Source organism: Chanodichthys erythropterus, chromosome 22, assembly GCF_024489055.1.
Source record: "Chanodichthys erythropterus isolate Z2021 chromosome 22, ASM2448905v1, whole genome shotgun sequence".
Taxonomy (NCBI): domain Eukaryota; kingdom Metazoa; phylum Chordata; class Actinopteri; order Cypriniformes; family Xenocyprididae; genus Chanodichthys; species Chanodichthys erythropterus.
This window is the reverse complement of record NC_090242.1, coordinates 32,355,590-32,369,837: the sequence shown is the minus strand read 5'-3', so window position 1 is coordinate 32,369,837 and position 14,248 is coordinate 32,355,590. Positions and strand designations below refer to the sequence as shown.

The following is a 14,248-nucleotide window of genomic DNA, read 5'->3' as shown; positions in this document are numbered from 1 at the left end:
GATAGAACGAATGAACGAAAAAACGATAGATAGAACGATAGATAAAATGATAGACAGAACGAATGGTAAAATGAACACTAGATAGAATGAATGAACGATAGATAGAACAAACAAACAAACAAACGTACGAATGATAGATAGAATGAACGAGATAGAATGATAGAACGGATGAACGATAGATAGGACGATAGATAGAATGAGAGAATGAATAAACGATAGATAGTTCGATAGATAGAACAATAGATAGATAGATAAAACGATAGACCGAATGAACGGCAGAACGAACACTAGACCGAATGAACGAATTATAGAATGAACGAACAAACAAATGTACGAATAATAGATAGAATAAACGAGATAGAATGATAGAATGAATAAACGATAGATAGTTCGTTAGATAGAACGATAGATAGATAGATAGATAGATAAAACGATAGACCGAATGAACGGCAGAACGAACACTAGACCGAATGAACAAATTATAGAATGAACAAACAAACAAACAAACGTACGAATGATAGATAGAATGAACGAATGATAGAATGATGGATAGAACGATAGATAGAACAAACAAACAAACAATAGTTAGATAGAATGATCAAACGATATATATAGATAGAATGATAGAACAAATGAAAGATAGAATGATAGATAGAACGATAGATAGAACAATAGATAGAATGATAGAATGAACAAACGATAGATGGATCGACAGACAGAATGATAGAACGAAGAACGAACAAATGATAGATAGAACGATAGATAAAATGATAGACAGAACGAATGGTAAAATGAACACTAGATAGAATGAATGAACGATAGAACGAACAAACAAACAAACGTACGACTGATTGATAGAATGAACGAGATAGAATGATAGAACGGATGAACGATAGAGATTGATAGATAGAACAATAGATAAAACGATAGACAGAATGAACGGCAGAACGAACACTAGATAGAATGAACGAATTATAGATAGAACGAACAAACAAACAAACGTATGAACGATAGAATGAATGAGTTAGAATGAACGAACGATAGAACATGTGAACGATAGATAGATAGAATGAACGAACAAACGAACGATAGATAGAACGAACGAACAAACGATAGATAGAACGAATGATAGATAGATACTTTGCTAAACTTTTAGGTTCAAATAACTAAAAACTGCTGTTTCACATTCAATGCCATTGTTAGTAGAAAAAGATTGAAAGTGAACTGTCACTACTCTTCCTCTTATGCAGTGCACAGGACTGTGGGCAGTATCAGCCTAAAAAGCATGCATACTTTGAATCCACTGTAAATAGTATGCAGATGCATTAGAACTGATCTAGCATACTATTAGGAAGTACAGAGTACGAATTGGGACACAGCCATAATATCTGGGACAGTGTCTTACCGCTGAAGCCAGCTCTGCAGGTGCACACGTAGCCGCTGGTCATGTCCTTACAGGTGCCTCCGTTCACGCACGGATTGGACAAACACTCATTAATGTTGATGTCGCAGTTGCGTCCCATCCAGCCGGCCTCGCACATGCATGTGTAGCTGTTGATCTGGTCCAGACAGTTGCCGTGGATACAGGGGTTGCTGGAACACTCGTTGTGCTGAGACAGGCAGGTGGCGTCACGGAAACCCTCCGGACAGAGGCAGGTGAAGGTGTTGACCCCGTCGATGCAGGTGCCGCCGTTATGACAGGGGTTTAACGCGCAGTCGTCAATGTTGATGTTGCACATTGAGCCTGTGAGGAAAAACAGTATGTATTAAAATAGTGTGTAAAAGTTTTAATAGTAAAACTGAACATTCAGTGTCAAGTAACACAGAATGGGCTTGATTTGATTGTGAAAAGTGCGCACAAGTGGAATATTGTGAAATATTACCGTTTAAAATAACTGTTTTCTATTGTAACATGTTATTCCTGTGATCAAAGCTGAATTTTCAGCATCATTACTCCAGTCTTCAGTCACATGATCCTTCAGAAATCATTCTAATGTGATGATTTGATGCTCAAGAAACATTTTGCAACACTAGAATTGTCATTTCTGTTCAATTTAATGTGTCCTTGCTGAATAAAAGTATGCATTTTCTCAAAATAGTTACAGGCCTTCGTTACATCAGCAGAATTGAAACTGACAAATTGAGGAAACTTGAAAAATACAACCAATTTTGACCTTGTTTAAGATGGTAAAGGTGTCTCAATTGATGTTAAGTGGTGAATATCACATGATCTTCATAATAATAAACAACTTAAAGGCCTTATTTTCATATGTGTGGACAAATCCTGTCAATCATTTTCCTAGTTGACCATCTTGTTTATCAGATGATTCTCTCTAAAGAATCTTACAGTGATCTAACCAGAAGTTTGAAACTTAAAATATGTTAAAATGCATGTAAAATGCAATAGTAAAGGAATTTTCCTTCGGACTCAGATGTGTTTTGACCTCTTGTTCTTTGTCTGCCTTTCTGTGTGTGTGTGTGTGTGTGTGTGTGGGCCCCCATCCCAAATCTCCAGCCCTGTTCCAAACGCACAAAGGATTTCCTCCACCCTCTTGTGCTCTTTCATTCGTCCTTTCTTTCCGTCTTTCAGACCCGCTCACACACCCCTCACACACTCGCTGGGGGGAGGGCAGGTCCTACAGAGGGTTGTTTGCAGATACAAAAGGACAGACCCTATTTCACACACGGCCGAACAACAATTACCCCTCAACACACACACAAAACCCTCCTCTGTAGGGTAATGGGTAACTGCTTGATTCTCTTGCAACAATGGGACTTTATTGCAGTTTCTCTCTTTCTCTCTCACACACACACGCTATACTGAGTGTAATACTTACTGTAATACATATAGTACTGCTCAAAAAGGGTTCAGTGATGCTAAAAGACACCTGTTCACCTAGCTACAGCTCAACAACCACAGACTGCCAACTATTAACCTTGGTTTACATTCCAGGGACTGTTTTTTAATTAATTTTCATTAATAATGAGGCATTTGAGCACATGCTAAATAATCTATATACACAAAATACAGCACAAAATGGGAAATCATGCTGTTTCAGCTTTGCATTCAGTGATATTTTAATAGAAAAAGTTGTAAAATTGAGGTTGAAAAGTGAACTGCCCTCCCCTTCTTATATGGAACAAAGGATTGTGGGAAATGAAATAAAATAAAGTTGCAATGACAATGTGTCCTTAATGTTCTTATGTATGACAGTATTGGGACCAAAAAAAAAAAAAAAAAAAAGTATAGATGTCAATGCTATTTTGGTTGAAAAAGTTGTTAAATTGAGGTTGAAAAACTTTTTACAAGGTAAAAAGAGATTGTGGGCAATATCAGCCCCAAGTAAAATAAATAAAACAAATGTGACTGTCCTTAATGGAAGCTTGTTTCCACAATGCAATAAAAAAATAAAAAAAGTTATCTCACAATTCTGACTTTTCCTCGCAATTGCAACTTTTTAATCAAACAATTCTAACTTTTTTCAGAATTGTGAGATTTAAACTCAGAATTCAAGTTATAAAGTCAGAATTGCGAGATATAATTGCGATTTTATATCGCAATTCTGACTTTATAACTTACAATTCTGATGTTTTTCTCAGAATTGCAAGATTTAAACTCACAGTTGTGAGTTATAATGTCAGAATTGCAAGATATAAACTCGCCACTGTGAGAAAAAAGTCACAATTACCTTTTTTTTTTTTTTTTGTGTAAGAAACAAGCTTCCATAGTCCTTATTGTCTTTAGTTAACCTTTTCTATATATAATACAAACATTAAGGCACTTAAGGCTTTGCTAAATTGTAAAAATACTCCTGCCGCCCTTTAGCCATGACTATATTCACAGTTTAGCAAGGCCTATTGTACCTTTCTCCTTAAATACAACATTAAAAGGGTCACTCGTGATCAGTCAGGCCGTAGCATTAATGTAAAGCACACCTGTGTGTGCGTCCCAGTTGGGAAAGGCAGTCTCTGTCCTAAGTCATATCTGTTATCTGATACACAAGCTCTGCACTTCGCTGGCCACCTGTTCTCACACTCACACACACACACACACACACACACACAGACACAGATGCTGCACTGACTCACCTGTGTATCCGGGTTCACACACACACTCGTAGCCGTTGATCTTGTCAATGCACTTTCCATAGTCACATGGTTTTCTTTTGCAGTCGTCGATGTTTATCTCGCAATTCACACCTGCGGACAATAACGACATGATAACTGTCACATCACGTACTCACTGTCATACTTCGCATGAGTTTTTGTGTGCGTGCATGTGTTACCTGTGGTTCCTTTAGGGCAGGTACAGGTGTACGAGTTCTCTCTGTCCTGACAGGTGCCTCCGTTTCGGCATGGTTGGCTCAAGCACTCGTTTATGTTGGTCTCGCACAGGCGGCCGGTGTATCCAGGGCGACAGTCACAGGTGAAAGCGGCCACGCCGTCCCTACACACGCCGTAATGACAAGGGCTCGACACACACTCGTTGATGTCCAACTCGCAGTGAGCGCCAGCAAAACCTGCAGATGGACATTTGAAAACCCACATTTCATATTTAGAATGTTGCCAGTGACACTCATTTCCTATTCTAAGAGGATAGCCAATCATTATACAGGTCATTTGCATATGGAATTTTTTAAAGTACACAGTGTCCAAAAATATAACTAACGAACGATAACGGTCTGTTTATTGTAAGCTCACGTGCTGCGGTTTCAAAGTATATACAACATGTTTTTGCTGTTCTTGTTGTATTTACATGGCTTTAACCAGCAGATGTCCTCAGCACGCTATGTTTGGAGTGAATAGCTAGTGTAATCGATCTAATCTAACAGTGAATTTACCTGACAGAGTCAACATAGTGGAATAAAAACAACGCCTAGTCTTTTTCATTGCAACTTCAAAGGAAGCAAGACAATGTTGTCGAAACTAGCGCTGGATACCTGAGGTAATTTTATGTTACATTGTTTGCTAGCCTGGCATAAAGATCTCATCGTTAATACTTCACACCATTTATTCTGAGGATATGACCAATTGTTTTCCATATATACATTTTCTTTAAAGTATCACTGAAAAGGGGGTTTGACTTGTCAAACAGTGATGGCTTTTTCTGGACCTCAACGATTAACTTCTCTGCAATGTCATTTTAAATTGGCTGATTGGCTGTCAGTGTTTTATCATTCAACAGCAGGAAAAAATCATTCTGAAAGTGATCCAAACTATATCATTTCTCTATATCGCTATAGCTGTGGTGTGGACAGAGCGATATTTAAAACAATATCTTTATCATTATCTTTATAGTTATCATTCTTGGTGTGAACAGGCCTTAAGACTAAGAAAAGGTGTACCTGGAGTGCATTCGCAGGTGTATTTGTTCGGTCCGTCTGTGCACTTAGCGCCGTTTTTACACGGTGTGCTTGCGCACTCATCCACATCCACCTGACATAAATTCCCAGAGAACCCTGGAGGGAAATAAAAAGCATGCAATGTTTAGTTTGATTGCTCATCAACAATGCACATTATAAAAAGATCCAACCTAGTTCTTATGATTAGATTATGTAGTTACCTTTGGGGCAGTCGCAGTGGAACGAGTTGATCTTGTCAATGCATTTTCCATTGTTGAGGCAAGGCTGTGATGCACAATCGTCGGTGTTTATTTGACAAAACACACCCTCGTAACCTACAGATCAAAGCAATCAGTCAGTCACCAGTAGTGACGTGCTTTTGATGCAGGTAAATGGCTAAAGACACATACCTGGCATGCAGATGCAGTGGAATCCACCAATTTGATCGAGGCAGGTGGCGTCATTCTGGCAGGGGTTAGACTTGCATTCATTAACGTCCATTTCACAGCGCGGGCCTTCATAACCTTGGAGACACTTGCACTGGAAGGAGCCTTTAGTGTTGAGACAGCGTCCGCCATGCTCGCATGGGTTTGCACCTGAAATGCATCAATCGCAAACATTATTGTAATGCAACAATCATACGGCATCTAAAATTCTTTCCAACCAATCATATGCGACTCTTACCGAGCGAGCACTCGTCAATGTCTTGGTTGCAGGCTGATCCTGTGTACCCGGGCGGACAGGTGCAGATGGCTTTTCCGCTCACCGGGTTCGTGTCGCAGTTTGAGCCCTTCTGACATGGATTACTGATGCAGGCGTCATCGAGGTGACACAGAAGACCTGTGGGTAACAGTGTTGTTATTGTTAGCTAAAACTATTAAACATCATCTTTGGTAACTAAAATAAAATAATAAATACTATAATAAAGTAATAAATACTATAATAGTATATAAATAATACAATTAAAACGAATAAAAGCTCATTCAAAATACAAATAATTACTATAATTAAGAGATCCACAATTCTGAAGAGACTAAATAAAATAATGTAAATTACTAGAGGATCTGACAAAAAAATTAATTGCTTCAGTCCATTTAAAATTAACTTAATTAAAATGAATATTTAAAAAAATGTTTTGAATTAATGATTCAATGACTCACACATAAAGACTTCACTTGTTTCATTACTGAATAAATCAGCGATTCTGAACAAATCTCTTGAATGAATGATTCAATGACTCACTCATAAAGACTTCACTTGTTTCATTACTGAATAAATCAGCGATTCTGAACAAATCTCTTGAATTAATGATTCAATGACTCACTCATAAAGTCTTCACTTGTTTCATTACTGAATAAATCAGCGATTCTGAACAAATCTCTTGAATTAATGATTCAATGACTCACTCAAAGACTTCACTTGTTTCATTACTAAATAAATCAGCGATTCTGAACAAATCTCTTGAATTAATGATTCAATGACTCACTCATAAAGACTTCACTTGTTTCATTACTGAATAAATCAGCGATTCTGAACAAATCACTTGAATTAATGATTCAATGACTCACTCATAAAGACTTCACTTATTTCATTACTAGATGAATCAGTATTTTTGAACAAATCTCTTGAATGATTCAATGACTCACTCAAATACTTCACTTGTTTAATTACTGAATAAATCAGCGATTCTGAACAAATCTCTTGAATGACTGATTCAACGACTCACTCATTTCATTACTGAATAAATATATTACTGAATAAATAGCTCTATTTTGACTGCTACCATAGACATCAGTGTTTATATCTGAACAATAAAACTTTTATCCCATTACTTCAGTGATCATTTGAATTATTATAAGACAGAAATAATGACACTATGTCACTGAAAAGAATGTTTGTCTGGTGTGATTTTGTCAAAGGTTTAATAGACACAGAAGAATTGTTGTCCTATAGGAATTAGATTGCGTGGGTGTTCGAGATCACAATCTTTTAACGATTAATCGTGCAGCTCAAACTATAATAGAATATAAATAATACTAAAATAATACTGTTGGGTAAAATAAAGAAGGTCCAAAAAAATGGAAATGCATAAACAAATGTACCTGTGCGGCCATGTGGACACTCGCAGAAGAAAGAGGCAACTCGATCGTGGCAGGTGGCACCCTGGGAACACGCAGCGCTGGCGCAGTCGTCGATGTTCTCGCTGCAGTCGTCGCCCGTCCATCCGTTCACGCACACACAGTGGAACCCGCCGATGGTGTTGTGACACGTTCCTCCGTTCTGACAAGCGTTAGGCGAGAGTTCGCACTCATCTACGTCATCTGTACAGTACTGACCTGAAGAAAGAAGGGGTCAGAAATAGGTGAGGCAAAATATTTTATTTCATTGTATTATTATTATTATTATTATTATTATTATTATAAAGTACACAAAAGTAGTACCGGTCCAGTGTTTGTCGCAATGGCAGTTGTACGTATTGACGCCGTCTATACACCTGCCTCCATTCTCACAGGCATGCTGGGTGCAGTCGTCAACGTTATGCTCGCACGTTTGACCCGTGAACCCTGAGAGAGACAAATGATTCACATTCAATACACATCAAAGAGTCTGAGGCCATATATGGATTGTGTTTATGTGCTTGAGTGAGTAACTGAATCATCTAGGTCACTCATTGGGATTACATATAAACTACAACAAAAAAGCACCGCATTTCATGCGAGACTGACATGCTGTTAATGAGTAACTGAGCACATGCAGGGTTATTAGCGTTTGCTAAGACAAAAGCTGTTGTTTTAAAAACATTACTTTTACTGTTTATATTGTTTTATTGTATTTATATATGGTTTTAAAAACTAACTTTCGTAAGCTGGAATGAAATGCAACTGAAGTAGAAATGATGTCTGTAAAATTAATTAAACTGAAATGTAAAGTAAAATTTTTAAATGGATAATGCATTTAAATTTATATATTCCTTTTTATGTTTTTTATTTTTACTTATTCATATTTGTATGCATTTATTTTTATTTCTTTATTTTTACTTTTTTTCAATTTTTTTTTAATTCTAGTAATGCAAATGTTTTAATTTAGGGTTAAAGGATTTAAGTTAAGTTTATTAATTTATTTATATTATATATATATATATATATATATATATATATATATATATATATATATATATATATATATATATATATATATATATATATATATATATATATATATATATATTATGTTGATATTTATGTATTTATATTCTAGAAATGCACTTTTAGGGTTATGGTTAGGTTTATTAAAGCATACATATATATTCATATTTGTTCATGCATTTATATTCATTTTTATTTATGTATGTATTTTTTATTCATTCATTCTTTTTTAAAAAACTATTATATTGTTTTATTATATTTATATATAGTTTTAAAATCTATTAAAGTTTTGTTGGCTAAAATGAAATGCAACTGATGTAGAAATGATGTCCATAAAATTAATCACACCGAAATGTAAAGTAAATTAGAAAAAAAGAAATTAAATAAATTACTACTTTTACTCAGTAAGGATGCATTAAATTGATCAAAAGTGACAGTAAAGGCATTTATAATGTTGAAATATAATGCTTTAGATAAATGCATCATATTAGAATGATTTCTGAAGGATCATGTGACACTGAAGACTGGAGTAATGATGCTGAAAATTCAGCTTTGAATCACAGGAATAAATTGTATTTTAAAAAATATTTAAATAGAAAACAGTTATTTTAAACTTTAAAAATATTTCACAATATTACTGTTTTTTTTGTTGTTGTTGTTGTTGCTGTATTTTGGAAATATGCATTTTCAAATAAATGCATCATAAATGTATATTTTCAGAAAAATAGTTTAGTTAATCCCCCCAAAAATAATGATGCCAAACTTGACACACAAATAAGCACACTTACCTGACAGACAAGTGCAGGCATAGGTGGTGTCGCTGGTCTGTAAGCAGGTCCCTCCGTTCCTGCAGGGTGAGGGGTGGCACGGGTGGTACAGGCGCTCGCAGTGTGTGCCAGCGTACTCAGGTGGGCACCGGCAGAAGTACGAGCCCACCTCATTTATGCATGTGCCTCCGTTACGACAGGGGGAGGGAGAGATAGCACATTCGTTCACGTCTTGCCGACACGTCTGGCCGTGGAAGTTAGGAGGGCAGGTGCAGATGTAGTGCGAGTCAAATGCTGAACACTGGCCGCCGTTGGCACAGGGGTTTGACGCACACGGGTCAGCCTGTTGGCACGTTTTACCTATGCACATAAAGGGAAAAACAGAGGTTAACTTATCTTCCAAACCGCAAGGAAGAGCATCTATTCTGGGTGATGTATGTGTGCGATGGTCATACCTGACCATCCAGGTGGGCAGCGGCAGGTAAAGGTGTCGAGCGTGAGCAGAGAGCAGGTGCCTCCGTTACGGCACGGGGAGCTCATACAGGCATGATTGACGGGTGTCAGACAGAGCGGATCACTGTATCCTAAGACGCAGTCGCAGGTCACCTCCACGTCATTCCCCTGCGTCCGTGCGCGGCAAACACCTCCGTTACGACACGGCGACGGGCTGCACGGGTTCGCAAACTGACATTGGGGGCCAACGAAGTCTGCAGGACACCTAAAGAAACACAAAACACACACATTATATTATTATTACTTAATAGTTTGAGAATAACCATCTCAAAAAGTGAGCTAAATATGACAAAGCCTCCAAGTGAAAAGTTGGAAACATTATTTATGAATGCATATTTTTTTTAATGCTAGAAATGCTTTTTATATCTATTTATGTATATTTTATGTAATAATATTTTTATTATTATTATTTATTTATTCATATTTATATGCATTTTAATTTTTTTTATATGGTTAGGTTTATTATAACATTTATATATATATTTATATTCGTTTTTATGTATGCATGTATGTATGCATTTTATTTATTTAATTTTTTAATTCTAGAAATGCAATTTTTTGGTTTATTTATTAATGCATTTATATTTATATATGCATTTATATTCATATTTATATATATTTGTTTATATTTATTTTATTAATAAATGCAAACGTTTCCTTTTTAGGCTTCAGGTCATGGTACTTTGTTTTATACAAAAACAGCAGAAGTCTATGATATGTTCTCATTTAGTTGGCTGAGTAAATGTATGTTTGTGTGTGTGTGCACGTACAAACAGTGTGTGAAAGAAAGACACTGTTCTAACTCATCTAAATTCCTCAAGGCGATTAGGAACCACAAGAACACACACACAGTGTCACATGCTCCCTCTCTTATATGGACACATACAAATGACACATTTGAACACTTTCTTCAACAGCCACTAAAGCAAACTTCAAAATGTGAACTTAAAAGAAAGATGTAGTAAATACATTGCATTTATTCATGCAAGTGTGTGTTTGTGTGCTGCAGCAGGTGTGCATAAATAAGGGCAGCTGTGCTGCAGGCCCCTCCCACTGTACTCAGTCCCTCCCCCAAAGCCTGTTGCCATGGCGAGTGGCATAAGGTCACTAAGGCAGCTCCCAAGAGAAGAGAAAACTCCCCCCCAAACTCCTGGTGTGCGATCTCACTTTTATCTGCACAGAATATTGATTGACATGATTTGTTCTCATTGATATTTATCATTTTTATTTATTCGTTTTGTCTTTATTAAACGTATCACTGTAGATATATTAAATTATTTGTGCTTAATGATACTTCAATTTCAAATCTGCAATGGAAAAAAAGTTTTATTTGCTCAAGTTTGGCTCTAAATATATAAAATTTAGTTTCAAAATGTAGTGCATTGCATGAACTAATTCACTGCTCTTTAAAAGCAAAATAAAATAAATAAACAAAAACAATATGTATATTGTTATATATTAATATTGTATGTAGTTTTATGTTTGTTTTTTTTAAAAAAATGAAATTAATATAAATACATTTATTAGTGCTTTCAATTGATCACATCTAACAAAAGTTTGTAAATATATAATGTGTATGTATGCATGTACATACACTCTATATTTGCAAACTTTTATGTTAGATGCGATTAATCACAATGAATCAATTTGACAGCACAATTATATCAAAAATAATCAATATTTTAAAAATAAATGTAGAAAATTATTCAACAAATTTAGTTAACATGTTAATTAGTAGCCGTAATCACAATACAACTGCAAATTCACATGCAGTAGTTTAATAATGAAGACATCCCAGTGCAAACACTTGCAGGCGCAGAGGAGTGTGTGAGTTTACTTGAGGCATTAACGCAGTCGCTCTTTGTCCCCAGAGAAGGCAGCAGAAGTCATCTGCAGCCCGTCGTGGCAACAGGTCCGAGAGCAGGAGTGCGTGTGAGATTCGACTCTGAACAGATGCTGCGGTGACCTGTGACCCCTGAACACATTTGTGACTGCAGGCTACAGACCCCCCCATTCCAGTGGGCTGGTCTACCATCTGCTGCTGCCACGGCCTTCTGTGCAAGTGGGTGTGTGTGTGTGTGTGTGTGTGTGTGTGTGTGTGTGTGTGTGTGTGTGTTCACACCGCAGACTTCCTGCCCCTGAGTGTGAATCAAAACAACAAACTTTCGTTTTCTCCGTCTGGCCCTCAGCGCTGGGTTCTTACAGTTCACACCTTGGCAAACACGAGACGTTGGGGACAGTTTGAGTGTTTATATATTAGCAGCCACTACAGGTGGTGAACTTATCAAATATTATATATCAGTAACACTTCACAATAAGGTTTCAAAACAAAAATGACATTAATCTGTTCTTAGTCACTCACGTCACATACATCAAAAAAACAGCTCCATCATGATTTCTCAGAGCTTAGTGAGTGTTGATTTTGACCTGTGTTGTTATAAGTATACATTCACGCACACGTTTTCAGTTCAGGGACGAGGAACGCAGGACAGCACGTCTCTAAACCACAAACCTTGCATACAAAACCACACATTAGAAACTAACTAGTCTCATGACATGAAAGTGCAAGTTTAAGTGAAATATTAGAATGCAGAAGTTACTCAATAAAAGGTTTTTGTCATGCTTACAGACACAAGCAGTTTCACATGGTTTTGGTGGAAGGTCAAATTTAGAAACTTACGGTCATCGCAACAGTCCTGCTCACACAAACACTGCGTTTCATTCCACAAATAGCTCTGGTTATGCACAACATCACCAGATGATCACACATGTGCAGTGATGCTGCATTTAAAACACACATATATTAGATTCTGACCTCATAATTATGATGCCCACCCTATAGCTGTCACCAATCACCAACCACAACCAGCGATAGAAGGTCATAAAGCATTGCAGGATTCAAATGACAACTCTGGAATTCTGATTCCATGCTTCCAATTAACTTCCCACCCTCCAGCATTCCAAAAGTTCCAGAACTGATGTCAGGTGTTTTGGAATGTTCAAAGAACACTTTATGATGTTCATAAACCTAAAAACTAACAAAACACACATGGACCTTGTTGCATTATGAATTTCATTATGTCACATTCTGCAAATGCATTCATACACATGACTAAAGCACAAAGTAAAACGAAGCCCAAAAATGTGGAAAAGCATGGAATTGCATGAAATTCTCACACTATTGGCTATCGTTATAGTTTAAAAACAGCCGATAGTCAGGGCATATATATCCAGCAAATCAAAAGAGGGCAGAAAAATGCACTGCATTTAGGCTTCGTGTAAAGATAATGCTAATAAACCAGTTTGATGTTCAATATTAATTGTAATTACATTCAGAAAGTTAAGAAATATTAATTTAATCTTCAGAATTTAGTTCATGTTTGTTAATATTAATTTGAGTAATGTGTTTATGTTTATAACTGATGCAGTTACTCTAAAACAAGTTGATGAAATGGAGAGAATAAAGTTATTTGCATTTATTTGAAAATATAATGATTACAAATTATTAATTATAATGAAATTATAATTAATTTAAAAGAAGGTATAAAAGGCAGAACCCCCAAATTATCGGTATCGGCAGATATCACTCTGAATAATCGCTTTCCGTATCAGTGGAGAAATTCAGTATCGTGCATTTCCACGTAAATACAAACTTATGTTAGATGCGATTAATCGATTTGACAGCACTAAATGCATTAATATTTTGAATTAGGCATTGTTTTTATCAATTTTTTTCAACTTAAGCTTAAACGTAAACAAAAATTAGAAATGTTGCCTTTGCAGCTAACTTAAGTTTATGTTTTTCATCTAATATTTGTTTAATTTCAATCAAAGAAAGTGATTTTTAATTGGTTTTGATCACAATAATACTGCTGCACATACATAACCAAGCCTGAAGAGACTTAGCTTATCCATAACACCCCCATAACTCTGACCACACCTAAAAATACTTGAAATAAGTGGTTTTAATACGGCATCACCCAAAAAGGTCAGGTTTCCTAGAATAGAATAAGTATGTAATCTAGTATCAATCAGAGACTGTCAGAGTTTCACCCCTTCACATGAAGATTATTTGCTTTGAATGAGTCTGTTTCATCAAAGATCATTACAGGAACATTTAACTCAATGCAAAGTAGGACATCCTCTCACTAAATGTCACAAGTTCATGTGAACTAACAATTTCACGCAGCGCTGACCTTAATTCAGATGCAACAAGTCAGAGAAATCCCCACATGCGTACGCACTAACAAACACTGGTGATTTACAAACAATTTCCAAGGTTGAGAATCGGACCACACAGGAAAGGCGTCAAAGATCTGATGAGATATTTCTGGGAGAAAAAAGGGATCAAAAATATCTCTGCTCTTCCTGTTTATTGACGGGGTCATCACAACAGGATGTTCAGAACGTGCACTGAATGTGTGCACAAGCTGCAACTCAACAGTCCCCACAATGAGAGATGAAATCGCTCTTCCTTTCT

General features: G+C 36.4%; 1 protein-coding gene across 2 annotated transcripts in view; it reads right to left on the bottom strand.

Moving 5' to 3' along the window:
* The window catches only part of notch1a (notch receptor 1a), a 36,249-nt gene that overhangs the window by 15,716 nt on the left and 6,285 nt on the right, over positions 1 to 14,248 (bottom strand). The window contains exons 1-12 of one of the 2 annotated variants that reach the window (XM_067375580.1): positions 11,606 to 12,254; positions 9,711 to 9,973; positions 9,277 to 9,615; positions 7,784 to 7,906; positions 7,445 to 7,678; positions 6,027 to 6,182; positions 5,753 to 5,938; positions 5,564 to 5,677; positions 5,346 to 5,459; positions 4,287 to 4,520; positions 4,090 to 4,200; positions 1,406 to 1,744 (exon numbers count right to left, since the gene is read on the bottom strand). In XM_067375580.1, the coding sequence (XP_067231681.1) occupies positions 1,406 to 1,744; positions 4,090 to 4,200; positions 4,287 to 4,520; positions 5,346 to 5,459; positions 5,564 to 5,677; positions 5,753 to 5,938; positions 6,027 to 6,182; positions 7,445 to 7,678; positions 7,784 to 7,906; positions 9,277 to 9,615; positions 9,711 to 9,795 (2,035 nt within the window). In that variant the 5' untranslated portion in view covers positions 9,796 to 9,973; positions 11,606 to 12,254. Of the gene's footprint in view, positions 1 to 1,405; positions 1,745 to 4,089; positions 4,201 to 4,286; positions 4,521 to 5,345; positions 5,460 to 5,563; positions 5,678 to 5,752; positions 5,939 to 6,026; positions 6,183 to 7,444; positions 7,679 to 7,783; positions 7,907 to 9,276; positions 9,616 to 9,710; positions 9,974 to 11,605; positions 12,255 to 14,248 lie in introns of those variants that run through there. The other variant, XM_067375578.1, reaches the window with a different exon arrangement.